The following is a 24,053-nucleotide window of genomic DNA, read 5'->3' as shown; positions in this document are numbered from 1 at the left end:
ATATGGGGGCAGAAGAGAGAGGATATGAGAGTATAACCTGATGGGAATATGGCCACTATGCAATATGTTCATACTATAAAGTCCATTACATATATAGAATCAGGTATGGTGACACACACCTTTAATCCCAGCCCCAAGGAGGCGGAGGTAGGAGGTTCACCCTGTGTTTAAGGCCAGCCTGGGGCTATCGAGTGAGCTCTAGGTCAGCCTCAGCTAGATTGAGAATCTGCCTTGAAAAACCAAATAAATAAATTAATTAAATGAAAAAATAACAGGACCATGTGTGGTGGTGCACACCTTTAATCCCAGCATTTGAAAGGCCAAGGTATGAGAAGTGCTATGAGTTCAAGGCCACCCTGAGACTACAGAGTGAATTTCAGGTCAGCCTGGGCTAGAGTATGACTCTATCTTGGAAAACACACACACACACACACACACACACATACACACACACACAAAGAAAGAATAACAGGACTGGGGACACATACTTGAGGCAGGGTGGCCAAGGAAGGTCTTTCTCAAAGAATGACATTTAGGTTGAAATATAAAGGATGAGAAAGCATTGATTTGTTTTTGTAACCTTGGGGCCGTGTGTAAGTGTCAGACAGGATGAATTGCTAAGCCTCCTCTTTGGTGATAACACTGAAGCCAGGCTTTTCAATCCAATAAAAGCGCCGGGCATTTCCAATCTTCTTGGTAACAGCTTCAGAAGGGGCTGCACAGAGCTTCAATTCCCACTGTGGCTGAGCGGAACTTCAGAGCCCAGTGCTCTGGCTAAGGGAGAGGGCGTCGACATGATCCCACCACAGCTGCGCTTTACAGGCTCGCATCACATACCTACGCACAAACTCAGCCACTCGGGCATGACGCGTGCAAGTGCGCACTAACACACCTACATACAGAGCGCACACACACACACGCTCAGAGATATAAGAGCCCACTTATGCTCAGGCCCCTCTCCCCCACAACTGCGCCCTCTCACAGTCAATCCAGTTACCTCTCTCTGAGTGGTCACCGTGGAGAGCTGCACTCCGGGAGAGCTGGCTGTGCAGACGCTCGATTTCTGCGTCTTTCAGGGCCACCTGCTCCTGCAGCTGGGCTACCTCAGCCTGAAAAAGCAACCAAGAAGAATTCCTTACAGGTCCACGATGAAGTACCTAATGTCAGAGCCCAGGACCCACTGGACACAAGGAGAAAGGACATAGACAGGGGGCGTTAGAGGGGCTCACTGCCACGGCCCTTCCCAGGGGGTGGGCCTCGGCTGAGTGAGCTTTCTCCCTGGCTGTCCCCTTGTTCCTTCTCCCGCATGCGTCAGTCTGACCAGTGACCAGGCTCTTTCTCGCTCCTGCTCTGTGTGGTATCCCTGAGGCTAGAGGAGCTGGGGGTGTGTGCAGTGGGAAGGCTCTTGGTGCGAAGTGGGGTATTCTCACTTTGGATGTGGTCTTCCTTCTCCCAAGAAACTCATACCACTGCACTTGAGTACTTTGCAGCCACATAGGCAACAGCTCCATCCTTCGACCTCATATGTAAATACCATATGGGGAAATCAAATCACTTCTGCCTAATAAAGGGGGCACTGAAGTCTCCTTCCCTAGACACTCTGCTAATCTTTATGCAGTCAGCGCTTCAGCCCAACCTCCAGGCACAGGTGTCAACTTGCCCGCATGTATACCTATAAGCATTCCGGACATGCTTAGCTTATATGCTTTTTGAGGGGAAAAAATAAAATATGTCAGCATAGTACATAGTGCACACATATCATACGTGCACACACGGGCAGTGACACTGGATGGCGCCCACGTCTCCACTAAGCATAGCTGGGTAAATCTCACACATGGCACGAGGTGTAGCCATCCGTGCGCCATGTCACTCCCATCCCAAGAGGCACCTGTGCCTCGGGCTCGAATGTAAATTCTCTCATGTGCTAGCTAGGCAGCGTTGGCCAAGTAAATTAACCTCTCTGAGTCTCAGCTCATCTGTAAAATAGGAAAATAGCTCCCACTCTGTGGAATGCATGAGAATGAAGTGACATAATAGTCATGATCAACCAGGCTCAATACATGGTACGTGCTAGGTGCTCAATAAATGCTGTCATCATAGCTCTTCTCCTCCTGGTCCTTCCCTTATAATCAACTCAGGCCTCTGAGCATCAAACCAAGTAAGAACGTGGTTAGAACCGAGAAAAGGGTTCTACATGCACCACTCCTGCCCAGGTGGCAGCATAACCATGATCCAACTCAGGTCAGCAAGGTATGATGGGGGATATCTTTTCCCACAGAGGTCCAAATCAAGCTCTAAGCCACCAGTTACTACAAAAGCACTGCTCCTGATCGTGGCTTCTCCGCCTGGCAGGTCTTGTGGTTAGTGTCAGCACACTGGGTACTTTCCCTGCACCAAGCACTGCTCACTACCCTCAAACCTTATGTGACATCCACAAGAACCCATGGAGGAAATCGTATCCACCCCTTCCCCCACAAGTCTGAGAAGAGGAGTAGTACAGGACCGTGTGCAAAGTCAGACACAGTGACCAGGCTAGAATGAAAATCCCCAGGCTACATGTTGCAATCCAGAGCCCACCCAGCCAGCCAGTCCGTCCCAACACAAAGTACTACCCAGCCTGCTATCCTGTTCCATTGCAAAACTCCACCTGTCCTGGTTTCTCTGCTCCAACACGAAGCTCCACCCACCCACTCAGCCGGCTCCAAGTAGGTCTCCACACATGCACGTACACACCACCTACTCCAATGTAGAGCCCCAGGCTACAAGCTGCTGGGTTAATAGGAAGGACAGTGGACATGCTTATGAGGGTTAGCATCCCTCAGGCCTCCTCAAGGATTCTGGGTAAGCCTCTCTAACATCCTTTAAAAGGGACCAAGCTGATCTTATAAAGACAGAGAAAAGATGAGGGTCAGGTTACTTTACTGACAGGTTCACTATAGAGCCCCGAACCTCCAATCCAGGATTCCCCTCCTCCTCATATCCCCTCCACCCCCGCAGAGGGGAGATGAATCTGGATATGCCAATCAGCGTGCCAACCCCAGCACAGACCAGCTATGTACATATCGTTCAGAACCTAGGTGCCAATGGGTTTATGGATAATGGCAACAGTGGCTTCTGAAAATCTTATCCTTGGGCCTCTCCACCCAAATGTGCCTCATTTCCACAAGGGACAGACTATTCTCACAAAGCAGTCACCATCTCTTTTGTTCATCTCTCCCTTCTTTGGGGACAGGACAGGCATAATTCTCAATGCCTGAAGCTTTATCTGGCTGGCCCTACCGACAGACTTCAACGATGTGGACCTATCAAGGTGGAGCCCAGCACCCGGCCCACTGAGATCTAGCCTCTGTGGGAAGACATTTATGTACCATGGACCACCCAGATCCAGTGACTTGGCCCAGCCTTCACTGGGTCAGAGTCCACAGAACAGGGAAGAAAGTATAGGTATTCCTCTATAATTGCACTGCTATCTGTACTCATGGGTGGGAAGCTCTCTCTCCCACCATGAGGTCAATGACTACCATGGCCCCAGAAAATGCAGTCATGTGGGCAGAGGGCCCAGAACACAGCCAGGAGGCAGGCAGTGTGGTAGGGACGGGTGGTCTGGGCCCTTACATGAGTTGTACCTCATTAAGCCCAGGGTGCAAACTGAATGACTCCACTAAATGATGAACCATCTTCCAGGGCTGAAGAGCCTTAGAGGAAAAGTGGAGAACTTACAAAACCACAGGAAAGACTATGAGAGCAGGCAAGGGGCAGACCCCGGCCCGACCCTCACTGTGGTCACTCAGAGCCTCCCTTTCCTTACCAGCAAAATCAGAATAAAACAGACCCACTGCATTATTTTATGACTTAAATGAGAAAAGTGTGCAATGGGTCCAGGATCTTCTGGAAGGAGGTACTCCACACCTGGTTTTCATTAAGGAACCATTAGTGTCTAACAGGACTACATGCCAATGCACAGAGCTTGGGTAAATTTTAAAAAAATGCAAAGTGGCTCAGTACATAACAAAGGGTGGTGTGTGCAACTTCAAAGGTTTCGCCAAGGCTAGACTTGCTTGAGTGGAGCACCGTGGTGGAAAGTCTTGAGCTACTGGAAAAACAATGCCCCTGGGATGGGTGACAGCTGGGCACTGTACAAACAAGGCCCTGTCTGCTCAGCAGACAGATGGGGCGACTGCCAGTTGGGTCTGATTTGCTGTAAGACTTTCAGAGTGTCTTTATCCTGTGTTGCCTCTGTTTTGTCGCCTGTAAAATGGTCAAGCAAATGGTTTCGCATGTATACATTAAGATATTATATTACAAGCCGGGTGTGGTGGTGCACGCCTTTAATCCCAGCACTCAGGAGACAGAGGTAGGAGGATTGCCATGAGCTCGAGGCCACCCTGAGACTACACAGTGAATTCCAGGTCAGCCTGGGCTAGAGTGAAACCTTACCTCGAAAAATCAAAAAAAAAAAAAAAAAAAAAAAGAAAAGAAAAAGATAATATATTACCAGTATCGTGTTTAGTATTTTTTTAAACACAGAAAATCACAAAATTTTAAATGAAAAGAAAAAATCCTCAAATGAAAAATGTATCTAAAGTGCTAATACCAGAAATGAAGGGAAGGAAGGAGGGAGGGAGAAAGGGAAGGAAGAAGAGAGGCGTGGAGAACCATAAAGAAAGCAAGATACCAGAAAAGATGTATTAACAATAGTCCCAACTCCTGGCGAGTCTGAGTGTATTTTAATCCCTTTGACATTTTTATTGTTTGAAACTGTTCCATATTGAGTGTTGCTGAAGCTTTGTTATACACGTATAGATTATATGTATGTGCAAGTCTGCACATACATGTGTGTCTGTACATGTGGAGGCTGGAGGACAACCTCAGGGGTCATCGTTAGGAATGCCACCTGCCTCTTTTCCAGACAGGGTCCTTCATGGTCCTAGAGCTCACCAATTAGACCAGACTGGCTGGCCTCACGGACCCCCTGTCTCCACCCAGCATGGGATCACAGGTACACACCCCACACCCAGCATTCTTATGTGGGAGCTGGGGGTCAGCTCAGGTCCGCCTGCTTGTGAGGCAAGCACATTATTAACCGAGCTATCTCCACACTACACAAGTATCGTTTTTTAAATCACTAGCCACTTGTAGGAAAAGTTAAAAATGCAAATGATGAATTTGTTTAAATTCTAACTAAGAGTATTCTTTAAACATCCAAGGTCATAAAAATGGCTCGGTGGCTATAGACATTTGATTGCAAAGTTTGATGGTATGGCTTCAATTCCCCAGTACCCACAGAAAGCCAGATGCACAAAGTGGGGCACACGTCTGGAGTTCGTTTGTAGTGGTAGTAGGCCCCGCCTTGCTCATTCCCTCTTTCTCTCTCTCTGATTGCAAATAAACACATAAATAAATACATTAATATTCTACTACAGGGCTGGAGAGATGGCTCAGCAGTTAAAAGTGCTTGCTTGAAAAGCCTGACAACCCAGGTCCAATTGCCCAGTGCCCATGAAAAGCTAGAAGCAGAAAGTGGCACACGCATCTGGAGTTCATTTGCAGTAGCACGAGGCCTTGGCAGACACATTCACTCTCTCCCTCACTCACTCTCTCTCCTTGCTATGCTTGCAAATGACTAAACTTTTTTTAATCCAGCACTGAGTGAGCATTAAGATGCCTGGATGATCACCCAGTCTCACCTATGGCAACCCTGCAGGACCTCAGAAAGGCACAGGTGTCCCCTCCCCAAGGGGCAGCGGCCCCAGGGTCCTCCAGCAAGAATGTGCCTTAGGGTTGTTGAGAGCTTTCTTTGTGCTCCCATCACTCTCCAAATGAAGCCCTTTTATTGAGCCATAATATCAGTCCTGCTCTATAGGATAGAATGTGATACATGTATATGATGTATAATGATCCAATCAAGGTAATTAGCACTGTCACCTGCTCAAACATTAGTCATTTCTGCAGGCACTTCCAGCTATTCTGAAATACAGAGTGTTGTAGAATACAGGTTTCTTAAAAAAATAGCTAACTGAATGTTGATGTGAAATTTCCCAATGCTCACATGACAACTAGTTAGACATTTAAAAATATAATATATATTATATTTATAATATGCATATATGTATATATATATATACACACACACACACATACATACATAGGTACATACATACATACATACATACTTGGAGGTTAAATTCAACCAATCAGATTTCTAGGTATTGTTGCTATTTGAGACCGGATGTTATTATGTAGCCCAGGCTGGCCTAGAACTCAGTACACAGTACAGGCTAGCCTCGATTTGCAGTAATCCTTTTGACTTAGTCTCCTGAGGGCTGAGATTACAAGTATGCACCGTCCAACCCAGTTAACCAACTACTCTTAACCTCTACACGTCAGCTAGGAAGAAATAAAAAAAGGAAGGAAAGGAATTAATCTCACAAAAGAACTTATTGTTGATGTCCTTCACACGGTAAGCTCCCTTGTGTTTTTTTTTTTAAGATCGACATACCTAAAAAAATTATTTATTTATTTGAGAGAGAGAAGTAGGCAGACAGCGCGAGAGAGAATGGGTGTACCAGGGCCTCCAGCCACTGCAAACGAACTCCAGATGTGTGTGCCACCTTGTGCATCTGGCTTATGAGGGTCCTGGGGAATAGAGCCTCTAATAGGGCTCCATAGGCTTTATAGACAAAAGCTTAACTGCTAAGCCATCTCTCCAATCCTAAGCTCCTTTATTTAAAAGAAATATTAAATGGAAATAATCCACCCTTCAATTAAATTTTAGAAATATATTTGCTCTGAAAATCAAACATGATGATTTTAGAAAACTGATTTCTAGCAGGGACCATAAATTTGAGATGATGTCCCCAATACAACAGTGTTGCTCTCTGTCTGCACGCGGGCTAGGGGTCATCACCCAGTGCTGCAGCCCTCAGCTCTCAGCTCACTGCTCACTCGCAGCCGCTTCTTGGCCTAAGGATGACAGACACTCACTGCAAGGAGGAGACTCAGCTCCATCAGCTCCTAGCCTCCCAGGCTCTCATGAGGAGCCTTCCTGTTCCACATCTGTCTGGCACGCAGTCTGGGTACCATTGCATGTGGGACTGGTTTGCATTTTTAACTTAAGACTGCAGACAACCCTGTGCTTGAACCCAGATCCTCTGTCCTCCCCCAAAGCCTCACAGCCACCTTTTACCTTAGTGGCTTTCAGCTTCCACTCGTACTGATTCCGTTCGTTTTCCAACTCTTCCACTTGGATTTTGAGGTGCTTGAGCTCTTGCAGTAACTCCTGGATGGAAGAGGGAAAAGCTGCGATGGTCAGACAGCACGCACTGGGTCTCCAAACCAAGACAGAAGCTCCTGAAGTCGGTGCCAGGGGCAGCCTGTCTGTAGCAAGCTAGCTACAGGACTGTGGCTCAGATTGCTCAGCATAGTCTGTGTCCCCAGAAAAGCTATGGGGCCATGGAAAACAAAGGCCGGGGGGTTCCAGACATGAGGGAGAAGAAACTGCCTTTCTCTGACATTTCAGTGATTTGTGGAGTGTGTCCCAAGTCATGCACGGGTGTACAGGAAGCCAGGCAGGTAAGCTCGGGAGTGGGCAGGACAGAGATGCTAAAAGGAGGAAGCATCTTGCCATAGACACACTGATCCTGGAAGACTTCAGGACAGGCACAGCCAGCGAGACAGAAAGAAAACACTCGGAGAACAAATGCTAAGTGTCAAATGTAGGTGCCAGCATTGCTCCATGTCAGAGGAGGTGGTCAGGAAGGAAGAGGAGGGAGAAGACGTGCAGGGAGGAGTCAAGAGAGGCGGCTGAGAGACAATCTGTTGGGAGGCACAGCATGACGTCAGCACTAGTGGGAGATGGGGCTGAGAGGTTAAGCTAGGGCTCTATGGTTCAGGACTTTGGATGGAACACCAGGGAAGAAAATTTAAAATAACTTGCACTTGCTTGTATAGGTTGTAAGAGGGGCTGAAACTCCAGCCTCAACCTTCTGACTCTAGGATCCCTCCCCTTATGACCTCAATTAAGAACATAGAACTAAGTACTGTTGTCTTTTTATTGTTGTTCTTTTGAGATAACTCAGGCTGGCCTTGAACTTGCAATCCCTCTGCCTCTGCTTCCCAAGTGCTGGGGATTACAAGCCTGTGCCACCATGCCAGGCCAGCACTGTCTTGAACCAAAACTCCCTTAAGGGACAACTGGCATGAAGGCCATTGTTTCCATAAGCTTTCTAAGTGCCAGTCACAAAGCAAACTTCCTACCTAATATCTCCCTGTGATATCCCACAGGCATCTCTGTGGGACAGTCCTGTCCCCCAATGGAACTCTCCCCCACCACCCTTAGTCATTCCTGACTCTTTCAATGGCATATCCATCAACTTAATTGCCTGTGCCAAACACACAGGGCTCTCCCTGACACCTCGTTCACCACCTCCCACTATATATATCATTTATTTCCAAGTCTCTAAGTTCATAAGCTGTAACCCATGCCCTGCCTGACCTGTCTTAACTCCCTGTGTCTTGGATCATGCTGTCTTCCCAGCTCAGGGCAAGCCCTGTAAAGTTTTCAGTTCCTCATCCCAACCTAGGCTTCCACACATGCCACTCCCTTGTGTCTAACTGTCCACCATGGGAACCCCAGCCCATCCTCCAGGCCTCCTAGAGCAAGGCCGCCCTAACCTTCACACCACGGCAGGCCCTTCTGCTGGGCTCTGAGTACCCCCACGTACCCACACGGCCAGTTCTCTCCTTAGTCTGCACACCAGTTATCCAGCAGTCTAGCATACAGCAATGACACATTAGCTTCTGAAGAATGAAATTCGTAGTTCTTTAACTGGCCTGGAGAATTTCCCCTCTGAGGCAATCCACAAAAAGGTGACAATGCCTCCACCTACACGTTTTTACAACTGCCTGATAGCTGAGCTGAGGGTTTGTTGATACCTGTTGAAAAGGGGGGGGGGACCCAAAATCTTCCACATCTGCGTCACTGAACCTCAGGGTCTCGGTCGCCTGATCCCCGACTGTGGCAGACTCAGAATCATTTTCTGGAAACGCTGCCAACCCTGCCCGAGGGGTCCAGCACCCAACCATTAGGGGGTTGCCTGCACAGCTCTGCTCATACCTCAGCTGGGCTCCTCAATTTGTTCCGAGAGGCCACTGTGCCCACCGACTGCAGAATCAGCAAGGTGGCCACAAGGGACTGCTACTATGGGGACACAGAGCTATGCTCTGCGCTCTTGTGGCTTCTTTGGCGCATGGCCCAGAGGTCACAAAATCACCATAATGTGGGGCATTTTTTTTCCTGGAAATTTAGATGACTTAATTGTTCCCACAAGTGGAAACTTGTGCTTTATTTTCTCACCGGGGTAAACCTCTGTAAACTTGAAAGGATTCTTTTCCATGACACTATTTTTTCCCTAAAAAGAATCAAGTACAATGAAGTTTCAATTATCTCCCATCCAGGAGGAGGAGTTTCTGGATTGCACACTGGGGGAGAAGAATCCTGAGAATTCCTTTGACACAAATGGCTTATCACTCAAGGGAGCGTGACATCACTCACTTGCTCTCTGCCCTAAGGAAGAACAGTGTCACCACCTGTGGGCTGCCCTTGCGGGCTCCGACCCTGTTCAGTGAGCCCCGAGGGAGGCCAACCTCTGCCCTGAGGCAAAATCAGATCCATGCCAAGTCACTGCATTCAGTTCAGGTTAGGAGCAACCTCAACCTCCCTCCCCCCACCAGTGAGATGACCCACACACGCATGCTCTGATATACTTAAGTGTGTTCCTACAGGTGGCCCCTCCCGAGGGGCACAGTCCTGGCTGCAGGGCTGGGGCTCAGCTGCACAGTCACCACCAGCCACCAGCTCCTCAGGCTGGTCCCTACTGAGTGAAAGGCGCTCTTGAATCTGCCTGTGGATGTCCAGCTGCAGCTTACACATCTGCTCCTGCAGCTCACTGATCACATTGAGAACAGACTGTGGGGAGGAGGAGAAAGGAAGAGAAGAGCATTCAGGGTCAGTCAGCCGGCAGGTGCAGGTCCCCCAGGACAGCAGCTCAGAAGGAAGGTGGATGGTGCAGACGTGCAGACGGTGAGCGCAGAGTCACTGCCCACGGCCACGCCCTTCTTTGCCTGAACCAAGAGACACCCGCAGCACGTTTGTTTGCTGAGGTCTGCCCCCACCCATGGACCTGTCTTGAGGTTTGGAGAACGTCCTTACATCTCTGTGCTCCACTGGATGGCACCCTTGCAAGACAACAGATGAGCCGCAGCATCTAGCACTTGCCCTCATCCAAGAAGAAGCGACAACAGAGACAGGAACACAACATGGGCACACACAGACGCACTTCTTCCTGTGTCCATGCCACATATGCCAGTTACCTGGGCCATGCACCAAAACATGTCAACAACATTCATGTGCAAGTGACTTGTATGGTTCACACCACACTTATACATGATTATGTGTCCCAACACTCAACTCACTCAGATGCCAGGAGACCATACTCCTCCACTTTGCACAAGCTATCCCAAGCAATGCTTCTGCAGCACCCACCTCACTGAAGCGGGATGTTTCCGGTCTACCATGACCAGTGAGCTCAGGCCGGCGTGACATGACCTTAAAGCACATGGATTCCTGCTTTGTCTTCTCGCTCCCCACAAACTATCTGAAGCTCAACTCCAAGCTCTTCAGACAAAATCTGACAGACCTCACCCAATTTGACTCGCCACTTTGAAAACTGAAAAGAGACTGGTTCATTTCCAGTTTTCTAGAACTCACCTGACTTCTCAATTCACTACAGTGCTGGGGGGGGGGGAGAAGCTCAGGGACCTTGTGTAACATACATGAGAACCTGGGCTTGACCCCCAGCTCAGCAAGAAAACAAAACAAAAACTTCACTTACTGAGAGCAACTGGGGGACCGCTGCCCCAAAAATCTTGGTGTCTGCCAGTGTTTTGCCTTGGTCTCACTAAGAGTATAACGTCCCTTGGGAAAGCTACTATTCCTGGCATTGCCCGCTGTCAGGGGCTTGCCCTCCCTGATATGGGTCGTACTGGTGCACTGGCATTTGTCCTTAGTCAGTGTCCCGACTTTTGTCCAGGCCATGTGAAACCCAGTTTCCCTCAGCACAGCTGAGTAGGTCTTTCCTTTTTATTGGCATTATGTCAGAGATGGCACAGTCAGAACCATACTATTTTCAACAGCTCAGCAGCACTGAGTCATCTTCAGAGTCCCTTGTCTTAGGGTTTCTAAGCTCTCAAAGAGTGCTCTGTCTCTCTACCTAGCTTTGCTGCATGACAATGGCCACTTAGAGGCAACACATCTACCCCTTTGTTTCATAAACTAGCTTCTCCTTTACTTCAAAACCAGAGCCAAAAAAGGCAGATTACCCAGTTTTGTTTCCTGTTTTCTGAACAGACTGTAAGTGAATGAGAGAAAGAAGTAGGCAAACTTTGGAAAACATCAGTGTTCCACGGGGGACTCTGCTGCAGCTCCCCTCCCGGGCATTACTGCTTCTTGTCTTTACCAGACACTTAGGGACCGCGAGTCAGTACGTTAGAAAGTGTGTATCAGGAATGCGCCTGCTTTCTTCCTCCCCTTTGCTTGACCATGGGGTGCACTCCGACACCTCTGGACCATGTTCCCTAGTCACATGCACTTTTCCTGAGTGTGTCAATCCTCACACCTATCAGGGAAACTTAGATCACCAACTCGGGCCCATCCCCTCTCTCATCAGGTCTGTTTCTCTCCCTCAGGGCGGAGTGCACCGCCACATTCGGCTCCCAAATCCCGGAGTCCAGGTGACAGTGCTGAGGTTGTGGCTGCTACTCTGTATGTGTGATCTCAGCTTACATTATCTGTTAATCCTTCTTCGTCAACCATCGAAGTTCTTTTCCAGGGATCTTTTCTATGTGAAATTATCGGGCACCTCCCCTAATCACTGTCTCTATCACCCCTTCTTACCTGTTAAACTTGTTTTCAACTATCCTTAGTTCTTTGCCTCTCGCTCCTTTCATGCCCAGTTTAGCACTGGCCTGCCTCTTAAGGATGCATTGCTCATGGGTGCTGTGATCATTCGTATTGAAATAAGCTTCTGAGCATGCCTGTGAGGGTTTATCTAGATTGTATCAATGGAGGGGGTAAGACTCACCTTAGCTGTGGCCGGCACTGTTCCGCGGGCAAAGGCACTGAACTGCTCCAGGAGAGAGGAAAAGCTGGCTGAGACTGGCATTCGCCCATCCCTGCTTCCTCACTACGGACTGAGTATGGCCAGCTGCCTCAAGCTCCTGCACCATGCCTGTCTGCCGTGACTGGAACCTACAACCATGAGCCAAAACAACCTCCTCCTTCCTTACGTTGCTTCTGGCCAGGCATTTTTGTCCCAGAACTAAAAAGTAACTAAAACAGATACATAATCTCTATACTTTATATAGAGAATAATTTGGAAATATGTCAAAGTTTCAAGCATTACATATCCTTGACTCAGCAATTCCATTTCAAGTGCCTCAAACATGTAGCAGGTTATTTACTGCAGTATCTAATATAACATCAAAAACGTAAAAGACGATTTAAGTGGCCAATAAAAGGGAACCTCTTAAACACATTAGGGTTTATAGTTAAATGGTGGAAAATATGCAGTCATAAATGAGTGAAGAATATTTTGTTGTTGTTTACTGTACTTGGTACGAAAAGAATTTTAAGGCTAGTATGTTTTTAAAAGTCTGTGCTAGGAAGATGGCTCAGTAGGTTAAGTGCTTGCTGTAAGTATGAGGGTCTGAGAAGGCCCTGAGGCTGCCTGAGTTCGATTCCCCCAGCATACGTGTAAGTGGGTGGACATGACCACACATGCCCATGACCCTACTTCAATGAGAAACTGTTGGGCTCTGAAAGGCCCAGGCGTGAGGCTTAGTGGAACTTCCTGAGCCTAGCTAAAGTTTGGCGACCTGTCTCTGGCCAGCTAGGACTCAGCAAGATGCCTAATGGCTTCTGGCCTGCCACTTCCGGGTGGCAATTGTAATTACCATTTCAATAGTTACAGTTTACTATTGGCCCTTACTTCTTCCCCCATCCTAAAATCCCCACCTTCGTCCCCAACATGATATAGGCATCTGCTCAGAGTAATAAAGCGAGTTGTTTCTGCGAGTTCCTGCATCGAAAAGACTCCCGACTCAGTGTGGTTTGTCTCAGGAGAGGTTTCTGGGTCTTCCGACGCTCATCATCCCCTCAACCCCTAAAAAGGAACCAGCAGGCCTGGTCCTTCCCTCGGCACTACCTACCTGCCCGGGAAGGAGCCCCACAGGAAACAGACCAGAGAACCACTGTGGCTCACGAAAATAGCAGGCCTGGGTTCAGATGGAAGACGCTGCCCCCAGGAAATACGCAGATGAGTGATGGAGAACAGCCAGCAGTCTCCTCTGGCTCTGCACATATGTGCACGAAGCACACATCTCTTCACACGCACACATACACATAAAAGGGGAAAAGTCTACTTTCGTGCATTTGTGTAAAAATAAAGGAAAGTGTGTGTCAAATGTGCATGTGTGTGTCCACATGACTTTCATCGTCTGCATATAAGACAACTCTGGAAGTATACACGACAAACTGAAGGCACCGGTCCCAAACTGTTGGCTGCAGAATAGATGTAGAAAACCTTCTGTTCTATATCCTCGTGAACTCTTGAGTCTTGAACTGTACACTTTGTATGTTGCTCAAAAAATGAAGTCAATAAAGTAAAAACAAAAATAAAAAAAATTCTCCTCAGCAGGCCAGCTCACCGGTCTCTGAACAAATACAACCTTCCCCGCCCTGGTTCTGTTCTGAGTCCATCACTCTGGCCATGCCATTCCAGTTCAGAATTCAAAATTCCTTCCTTCTCGGGTCAGATGACAGAACCAAAGATGAGTGGACTAGCCACTCCATTTCTGCCATAAAATCCTAAAGATTCTTTCCAGTTCTCTTCCTGCTCATGTAAACGCCTGATCAAGAAAGAGGACGTCACTTCTCAGCACACCCTGGACCCCTGGGCCACCCTTGGCAGGCACATTGAGTGCTCCAAACTCACTGGGTCCCACAAGAGAATCCTGCTGGGGCCTTTATAATGCAAGTGCATAAGGGAGACCAGAGCTCCTTCCAGATCTTTCAGACCTATATGCTTTTAAAATATCTTTTGCCTTGGGGTGCCACACAGTAGTTTTCCTTTGGAACTTTCACATTCCATCACCCTGACTCTGGCATTTACTTCACATGCCAATCAGGAGTAAATTGATTAAATCTTGTGTAGCTGGCAAGGATCCAGAGCCACCACCACCATGAGAAGAGGCAAAGCGACTCTGTGTCCATTCCCAGCTCGTGTGCACTACTGCCAGCCACTCTGATGTCACCCTGACCAGACCACACTGACCGAGGCCGGGATCAGCATCCGAGCAGAAGGTGCAGTCTGCAGGGCTCACGTTAAGAGAAGTCTTCTGTTCTCATAGAAATATAAAATCAAATTTGAAGGCAAAGTCTGAGAAGTACTGAGGAAGTGTTATGGCTCAAAGCTGAAATGTCCCAGGAAGGCTCAGATATTGATGGTTTAGTTGACAGCAGAGGGACTTCTGAGAAGTGGTTGGATCACCAGGCCTCTGGCTTCAACACCGGCTTAATCCGTTGATGAATTCACACTATGTTGGATGGTGATATTGGGAGGCTATGGAAGCTAGGAAGGTGAGGTCAAGTTGGAGGAAACGGGTCAACGGTGCCATGACTTTGAGAGGCGTATCTTGCCTCCATTGCTTCCTTTCTACTTCATAGCTGCCCCAAGCTGGGCAGCCTCCTGTGTCACACACGCCTCTTGCCATGATGCTTGGCCTAGCGCTGCCTGTTGCAAAGGAGCCGGGTGACCATGGACTGGAACCTCTGAAACCAGGAGCCAAAACGAATCCTTTCTCCTTCGAGTTTGTGTGCTCTTGGATTCCGGCACAGCGACTGTAATGGGCCAGTGTGGAATGTCCCTGCAGGCTCGTGTGCTGTCACACGTAGCTCCTAGCTGGTGGAAGCAGGTCACTAGGGAGTGACCTTGGTAAGTTACAGCCTGGTCCTGGTTCTGGTCAGAGCTCGGTTTCCCGGCACCACATAACTAGCCCTGCCATAAGCTGCAACCACCACAGAACAAATTTCTCCTCCCTGAACTTGCTGTCAGGTATTTGTCACAATGACAAGGAAAGCTAACACAGAAATTTCATTTTAAATCTATCTAGAAGAAAAAGAAAAGCCAGGCGTGGTGGCACACACCTTTAATACCAGCACTCGGGAGGCAGAGGTAGGAGGATTGCTGTGAGTTTGAAGCCACCCTGAGACTATATAGTGAATTCCAGGTTAGCCTGAGTTAGAATGAGACCCTGCCTCAAAAAAACAAAAAAGGGGGCTGGAGAGATGGCTTAGCGGTTAAGCACTTGCCTGTGAAGCCTAAGGACCCTGGTTCGAGGCTCGGTTCCCCAGGTCCCACGTTAGCCAGATGCACAAGGGGGCGCACACGTCTGGAGTTCGTTTGCAGAGGCTGGAAGCCCTGGCGCGCCCATTCTCTCTCTCCCTCTATCTGTCTTTCTCTCTGTGTCTGTCGCTCTCAAATAAATAAATAAATAAATAAAAGTTTAAAAAAAAAACAAAAAAAAGGAAGGCGAGGAGGAATAAGAAGCAGAGGGTCTTGTCTAAAACACAACCAATCAACCCTCAGGCTGAATATATTCACTGGCAAAAGGAGCATTCTCTTTATTCATGCAATTTTAACCTCTGGTGACCTGAGCTAGCAAAATGTCTCACTCACACTAAACATTTCCATCACATGACCACAGTGCGGCTTAAGCAGCACTTAAGTTTTAAGCTGCAGAAAGCTACAAACAGGGGCAGAGATTTGGGCATAATGAGTGAAAGTGTGTCTAATTACAAGAACGAGGAATTTGTTTTAGGTCATGTGGCTGCTCACTGGTTATCACAGGTTTGAACGGTCTACAGAATTCCTCCACATGGAAACCTAATATTTGTACTAGCAAGTGGGAAGGACTGTGATCTAGTAGAATGGAGGTCAGAAGCTCAGGGTCTGTGTTATCGCGTGTACTAACAGCCTGATGGAAAATAACAACCAAAACCAGGCTTAAAAACAGTCCTTCAGAAAAGAAAGAAAGAAAGAAAGAAAGGAAGGAGGGAGGGAGGGAGGGAGGGAGGGAGGGAGGGAGGGAGGGAGGGAGGGAGGGAGGGAGGGAAGAACACAGCAAAACGACTGCTTTAATAACACTTATCCCAGAAAGGGGAGTGCCCCTGCCTCCCACAATCTACAACAAGGGAACTGGACGGCCTTGTTCAGTATTAACCCTGCATTCTCCCACAGATTCTCACGCAAACACATGTCATATACGTGACCTCCAACAGTGACTGCTGCAGAACCAGGCATGTGACACAAGACGGTCCAGTGAGATGTTATTGTGGGCCTTCAGCTGTGTATTTGAGAAGGAGAATCTCTACAGGATATCAATGTAGAGCTACTAATGGCCATGTTTGTCACCCGGTGAGACTTCCTGAGACTAAGGCTACTGTAGAGCCAAGGAATACAGTAAGATGGGCTTTTAGTAACACTGTAGATGCACTGGATCTAGTCACAGTGGACTTTAAAACCCTTCACTTCCGAAACTGCATGATATAACCTCTCTTTCTCTTTCTCTCTATCCTCCCTAGTAACACTTAAGAAACAGAGTCCTTCCAATCAAGACTTCACACAGGTCAGCTTTCAGTCTGAACTTTGCAGCATGTGAGTAATGTAACTTGGTTTACATTTCAATTTCCACCATGGTTAAAGGCACTATCAGTAAGTGATCAATAAAATGCCACTATTACCAGTGTCCCACAGTAAGCTGGGAGTTGCACAGTGCAGATTTCTTTATTATTATTATTTTAATGCAAGAGAAAGAGAGAGTGAGAGAGAGAATTGGCATGCCAGAGCCTCCAGTCACTGCAGTCTAACTCCAGCTGTGTGTGCCCCTTGTGTGCACATGTAACCTTGTGTGCTTGCGTCACTTTTTGTGTCTAGATAATGTGGGACCTGGAGGGTTGAACATGAGTCCTTAGGGTTTGCAGGCAAGCGCCTTAACTGCTAAGCCATCTCTCTAACCCCCCCCCCCGACCTTCTAGACCTTCTATTTTACATACATACATACTTCATTCACTCCTTAGAACAACTAAAGAAAATGCAAAGCAATATTGCCACCTCCATCTTACAGAAACTATAAAACAAAAACAATAATAGATTTGGAGGTTGATTTTGGCCAAGAGCACAAAGCAATGGAGTGTCTGACCGTGACTCAAAGCCAGAGCTGTAACTCCACAGCCTGACACATCATAGAAGTGGCTAGCCTCAGTTTACCAGAGGCTGCTTCCTTTAGCAACTAGGCTTTTTACTAAGAAACACGCTTTCCAAAGCAAGGCGAGGAACATGCCCTAATGTATTAGACCGTCAAGATCCCGACAAACAGAAATGCGGCACACGTCAGGGCAATGATGTCACAACTTAACCAAAAGGGACAGTTTCCATTCTTCAATTTTTGAGATGCCTAAGTAGAGAAAGATGATGACAAAACAGGTGCTTAGAGATACAGTGACAGGGGCTTAACTTCTGTGACTTTTGTTGTTGTTTTCACATAATTATCCATTTGATGAAGAAATTGAAGTTCAGACGAATTAACTCACTTGTTGACGTTCTGACAATCATTGAGCAAGTTGGTCAGCAAATGAGCCAAAGCTTTGTTGAGCATAAACCTCTCTTCTTCCATATCTCACAATGTCAGGTGTGATAAGGACTTGAGAAATGGTTATCCACGCTATTTTATTTTATATTTTATGAGCAAGAGAGAGCGAGAGAGAAAGAATTGGTGTTCCAGGGCCTCTAGTCACTGAAATTGAACTCCAGACACATGCACCACCTTGTGCGCATGCATCACCTTGTGCATCTGGCTTATGTGGGTTCTGGGGAGTTGAACCTGGTGCCTTAGGCTTTACAGGCAAGTGCTTTAAACCACTAAGCCATCTCTCCAGCCCAGTTATCCATGTTAAAAGAGTATTTTTGTTCAAAACTGAGGAGCTCTGAGCCTACAATTCTGTAAATATATATCCACTGTAGAGTCTAACATCCTCTAGCCATGGTACATGAGGCTTGCAAAACAAAAAACCAACAAGCAAGCATTCTTTCAGAGAGGCCTGCACAGGGGCTCACCCACAGAGAGAAACCACGCATGGTCTGAGGGTCAGTGAAACATAGGTACGCCAGGTAGTGCCTCCCTGTGACTGTCATGGCCGTAGTCCTCTAAGACATCATGTGTCCCTCCACATCCTCCGATTCTTCCCTCACAACTGCTTTCTATCCCTCTTGTCAGCAGTCTCAGGGAGGAGAAAACATTAAAGCCAAAACTGGGTGGTTTGGGCACTGCCGCAAAGCGCCACCACAGCAGAACCTGATAACTTGGTATTAAACAGATCTTTGAGTTGCTAGCGTACAACTATTTCTGGTACCCAGCGACTGCCAGGGTTGGGGTTGACTAGGTGGCCCGGGTCCATCCTCAGGCGGCCCCCCAGCCCAGGTCCGAGCTGAGGACAGCACAGGCCCCGCCCCCAGCACCCGTGCCCGGCTCACCTCCGCTTTCCTCTGCTTCTCCTCTTGCTCTCTCTGCTCCTTCTCCATGCCAACCAGCTTGAGCTTCAGGTCAGACACCTCGGTCATTAGATCAAGCTTCTGGGTCTCAAGAGATGTGCGACTTAGCAGCTCCTGAAAGCAAAGGCGAAGCTCAAGGTCATAGGCCACCATGGCAATGAGGACAGCTCCAGCTCCAGCCACAGGCAATGTCTATGTCGTATGTTGTCTCCTGCAGAGCCCAGAGGGGACAGTGGCGGGGCGGGGGGTGCTGCTGCATATGAGCCATGGGCCTGCTAGGGATAGGCTGGGCCAACCCTGGGTTACTTGGGGACAGCACAGTCCCTGACATCACCCACTGGACTTTGAAAGGCAATGTGAACTACATTTCTGAAATAAACATGTTTCCCCATAGAAACCATTATTAATTGTTTCCAAGCAGAGAGAAATGAATGGGTACTTTTGAATCACCCAACTTTTTCCATCTCTGTTTTCAAGGCAAAGCAATGAATCCTTTCTAATAGAATAACTACCTCAGAACTTAGGTTAACAAAACAGTTTCCAAGACCTAACTTCTAGATCGATGCTCAGCCCAGCCTTCTATACATCTTGAAGCAAGGGCTCATTACAGCAAACCCAGGTGGGAGCTAGAACAGAAAGGGTCACTCAGTGAGTATCTTGTTTGTTTATTTTGTTGTTGTTGTTGTTTTCTGTTTGTTTTATTTTGAGATAGGGTCTCACTCTAGCCCAGGCTGACCTGGAACTCACTTTGTAGCCTAGGTTAGCCTCAAACTCATAGCAGTCTTTTTACGTCAGCCTGCTGAGTGCTGGGATTAAAGGTGCTTGCTACCACATCCAGCTCAATGAGTGGTTTCTGGATAACACCTGAACCTCATTGGGAGATGGCTCCTTCAAGAGCTGTACCAGAGTTACTATTTGGCCACCAGGTGATGTAAATGGGGCTATTCTTTCCTGATACAAAGAGAGACCAGGGACAATGTTTTCAGTCTTGCCATCAGAGGGTGACTATAACCAAATACCTCAGATCCTTGAAACCAAGCCTGCCATCAATACATACATTCATTAACATAACCAAGAGGGAAGAAAAAAACAACCCAAAGAATATGGTCAAGACACCTCCTGCGGCACTACAAAGGATGTCAAAGCCAAAATCATAGGACAGTATATTTTTCCAGCAGCAATTGTCATATCCTGATCAAAAACCTGGAACACCGTGCATCATCCCGAGCCACCCACCCTGCATAAGACAAGCATCCTGCATGGTGTGAACATCATGCATCATCCCAAGCCACCCAACCTGCATAAGACACAGTGTCCTGCATGGTGTGAACACCTGAGCAACCCAGCCTGGCACAAAAAAAATGATCTCAGCATTCCAATGCGACAGCTCTGATTTCAGAGATTTCACACTGTCCTCAGATCGTCACTCAAACCGCACAGAAAAGAGTTTGGCTAGGAGTACCTGATTCTCCAGGCTCAGGGCCACAAGTCCCTGGTAAAACTGGGAGATAGAAACTGACCAGACTGGCTATGTAGAAGTCTGGTAGCTCAGCATAGAGCCCCTGAGCCCTGGGCAGAAGAGGCAGACTCTTCCTGGCCAGCCAGACTCAAGGCTACACTGAACTGCCACAAGTTTCTGGGCAGAGGAAGGTATCCAAGGAAACGGAGAAGCTGGATTTGTTGAGGACTTGTACACCAGACATTGCAAGATGGCTGTGCATATATCTCTTAATAAGCTCTCCCAGGCATTTGGCAGTAAAACTAGTATTCTAATTCTACAGATGAGAAAACAGGCCCAAGAATGGTTAAGCAAATCTTCTCTGGCCAAGGGCACATGCCAATCATAAACAGAGTTAGTTTGCAAACCAGGGCCTATTTGGCTTCAGAATTCAATTTTGTCTAATGTATCACACTATTCCCTAAACACAGAAATAAATTCAAGAATCAAAAGAGAAAAATAAATACATGTTGGAAACAAACGGCAGCCAACACATTCTTAGTGAGTCAAGGACATGTCTATTTAGACTGACAGGGTTTCATGGGGCCCTTACTGTCTGCAAGGACCGGGCTCTAACTCTGTGTGGGCTGTGAGGAGGTTGTGGCAGTTCTCTGGGTGGAATGGTACACCAAAATGACGAGCTCTCTTGGCCTTCGGTGTCTGAACTGCTTCAGATATAAGCCTCCCCCTCGACTGTCTATCCTTTTCTGTTCCCCTCTTCCTACCTCTCTCATGTTCTACCACCTTTTTCTCTGCATCTCTCCCCTTCTTTCATCTACCTGCTTTGTTCCAAAAAAAAAATAAGTTAAAGCAGTCTATAAAACACATATTTACAGTTAAAAATGAATCATGAATATTAAAGCAAGTGGGAAAATAAATTGAAAGCAAAGTTATAGTTAGTAGACAACCCATATCCTGAAGTACTGTCAACAGCTGGGGATGGACTACGACGCCTGCAGAAGCTTCACAGCTGCCTATGTAAAGGGAGAAGGATCAAGTCCACGGGTTAACATCCTAAGAGCAGTTACACTGGAGTACTGAGAGCTCAGAAAAATAAACTTCTATAAGACTTCATTTGTTCGAAACTACCTCACAGCAGCCAACACTGAGGAACATCACAATGGAAAACAACCCCTGTTGGCCACCTGAGCCTCTTCAGAAGAGATTCATGCTGGTTTATCTTCTGACTGGTATTCAAGACACTGCTCTGGTGGAGCTCAAAACAGCTTTAAAATGCATTACTCCTGACAACTCTCTGTCCACAATTCCACACATCCCCCTTGCTGTTTAAGCTACCAGGTTATAATTGGTCATAGCAATGTTCCAACACTGAGGATAATACTGTAATTAGTTCAACAGCCATTCTAATCAGCCACACCAGTGTTTGAATTGGTCACACTAACATTCCAAGTGGACATTCCAGTTAGACACACTGAAGTTTTAATTAGAAACCCGAGGTTGCTTAATTTATTATAGGTCACTAATCATAAAGCTGTTACCCGCTCTCCCCTAACTCAGCTCTATTAGCTTATGCTTCGATCTTCCATGAACACCCCCACCCCCGTCTTTATCATCAACAAGTGCTCTTCCACTTGTGAACTTACGAAGCCAGACTTCATTCCTAGTCAAGACATCACAGAGATACCTGCACATAAACGTTTATTGTACACTATTCACAATGGCTGTGTTGTGGACCAACCTAGGTCTGCTGCAGCAGAGGACTGGATCGAAAAAATGCATACACACAATGGAATTTTTTAAAAGAAAAATGATGTCATTTGTAAGGAAATGGGTAAAACTGAAGAAAATCATCTGAAGGCAAATATACTATGTTCCTCTCACTTGTGGTTCCCAAATTTTAGGGAGATGTATAAAGTCATGTCTGTACAAATGACATGGAAATAGAGGTGAAACTGTCTAGAGGAACAATAGGGACTAATGAGAGTGGGGGGCTAGGAAGGGGTAGGGCCACGGGAGAAATATGCTCAATGTACAATACATACCGGTGTGAAATGTTTATAAATTAGAAAATTGAGTCTCAATGCTGATTGTCAGAAAAAGGTCTGCCTTCAACAAATTTAACCCACTCCACCTTGACTTCCCCATCTCCAGGTCCAGCAAAGCTCTGGGCCACTAAATACTAAAATCCCTAGCCTTTGGGAGGCAGAGGTAGGAGGATTGCTGAGTTCAAGGCCACCCTGAGACTACATAGTGAATTCCAGGTCAGCCTGGGCTAGAGTGAGACCCTACCTCGAAAAATCAAAAAAAAAAAAAAAAAAAAGAAATCTCTAAACCACACAACTCAATAGGAATTAGAATTAACCAGCCCTCCGGCTTCAAGCGCTCCTACTTCCAACACAAACAGAAGCCTGGGTCATGCGTGGCAAGATGCTCCTTCCATCATCTCAAGTGGGAATCTTCTGTTCCACCGAACTAACTTCCAGAACAGCTTTCTGTCTCAGGACTGCCTTCCCGTTGCTGTCAACCATCCACTTCTGCCCTCTCTTCTAAGGCGAATTCCCAAATATCCCGAACCAAATCAGTTTCTCACTTCCTCCGAGGCTTTTGTCCTATCTGTCACCCGTGGTTTTCTACCTACTTTAGGGGCTCTGGGTCGTCTCAGGAGCTTCAGCATCCTGGTGAAGGGCCGCCCCGTCCTGTATCCACGCGCTGAGCTTCCCGTGCAGCTTCACATTGACCTCGGCTCCCCTGGGCCTTGGGGCTGGTGTCTCAGCTTCGCAGCAGCAGGGCCAAGAGCCTTGTCAAGAATGTGTTTGCTCTATCTCGAAAGTATTTAGCTCTTAAGTTCTCTCTTCTGGCCACATTCTTCTGACCTTTCAACTGTCCCACTTGCTCACTCGACCTAGAATTTCTTCTTCTGTAGCCACTAGTTACTTAGTAACGCCCTGTTTTCCCAGTTTATCGACTTCCCTTAAGCAGTATTTGTCTCCCTGTCCACTCTATACTGTGAGGTTAGTCATTTCAATTGTACCCACACCCACACCCAAAGTCTTCACCCAGCTCACCCTGCCCTGAGAGCCAGCGCTTGTTTACGAGGGACCCCCACACATCAGCCAAACCTCAGTTTCTGATTCTAATCCCAGTGGCTGAGAATGGCTACTGAAATTCACCTGATGATGCCAACTGGTTTCAGGACAAACTCACCCTATCTGATTACAGCTTATCTTTCAATACTGCTTGGCAGAACTTGCAGTCGTCTCTGGCTGGTTCTCTGAGAGACTGTTCCAGTTCTTGTCTACTCCCCTCAAGCACTACACCCCACAAAATGCCTTCCTCTGCTGGCCAAGTTACTTCTCCTCACATTCACTGAAAAGATGAAAACCTACAAACCATCCACTGCGTTTAATTTCTTTCCATTTCAACATTTTCCAGAATCACCTCATTCATCACTTAAGTCCCTGTCTTCCGGCACGCAGGCACACACAGCTCTGGTCCAAAGCCGATGTGCCACAGCGGCACACAGGGCCATCGCCGAGCCTTAGGCCCAGCAAGCTCCAGGGTCGCACATGAAAGTACACGGCAAATGAGGCCTAGGTGAGGTGGTGCACGCCTGAAACCCCAGCGCTCAGAGAGGCTTCTGAAGCAGGAGGGTGCAGGCTTTGAGCCTACTCTGGGCTACGCAGTGAGACCATGCCTCAAAGAGAAAGTTTACGCCAAAGGATATAATGCTTCCAGAATTCGCTTCTAAATTGCCTTGTCTGAGTGACCCTTGTCTCTGATCTTCACACATCCTGATGGATCTTTAATGTCATGCTCATGGTAGCCATGGGCCTTCAGTTATGTTTCTCGAATTCATGCCCTACTCCTTCCTCCAACTCAGAAAGACTCCCATTCACCGAGCCCTGGCCCTCCCTTACCTTTGTACCGCC

The 24,053-nt window shown here is 47.4% G+C and overlaps 1 protein-coding gene across 6 annotated transcripts in view; it reads right to left on the bottom strand.

The window, feature by feature from the left end:
- Positions 1-24,053, bottom strand: part of Ppfibp2 (PPFIA binding protein 2) — a 168,791-nt gene that overhangs the window by 33,629 nt on the left and 111,109 nt on the right. For 5 of the 6 annotated variants that reach the window (XM_004650904.2, XM_045145271.1, XM_045145272.1 and 2 more), the window contains 3 exons: positions 18,648-18,779; positions 7,187-7,279; positions 998-1,109 (listed from right to left, as the gene is read on the bottom strand). In XM_004650904.2, the coding sequence (XP_004650961.2) occupies positions 998-1,109; positions 7,187-7,279; positions 18,648-18,779 (337 nt within the window). Of the gene's footprint in view, positions 1-997; positions 1,110-7,186; positions 7,280-18,647; positions 18,780-22,762; positions 23,476-24,053 lie in introns of those variants that run through there. The other variant, XM_012950578.2, reaches the window with a different exon arrangement.

The sequence above is a fragment of the Jaculus jaculus genome, chromosome 3 (genome assembly GCF_020740685.1).
Source record: "Jaculus jaculus isolate mJacJac1 chromosome 3, mJacJac1.mat.Y.cur, whole genome shotgun sequence".
Taxonomy (NCBI): domain Eukaryota; kingdom Metazoa; phylum Chordata; class Mammalia; order Rodentia; family Dipodidae; genus Jaculus; species Jaculus jaculus.
Note: the sequence above shows the minus strand (reverse complement) of the source record. Positions and strands in the feature narration are given on the sequence as shown.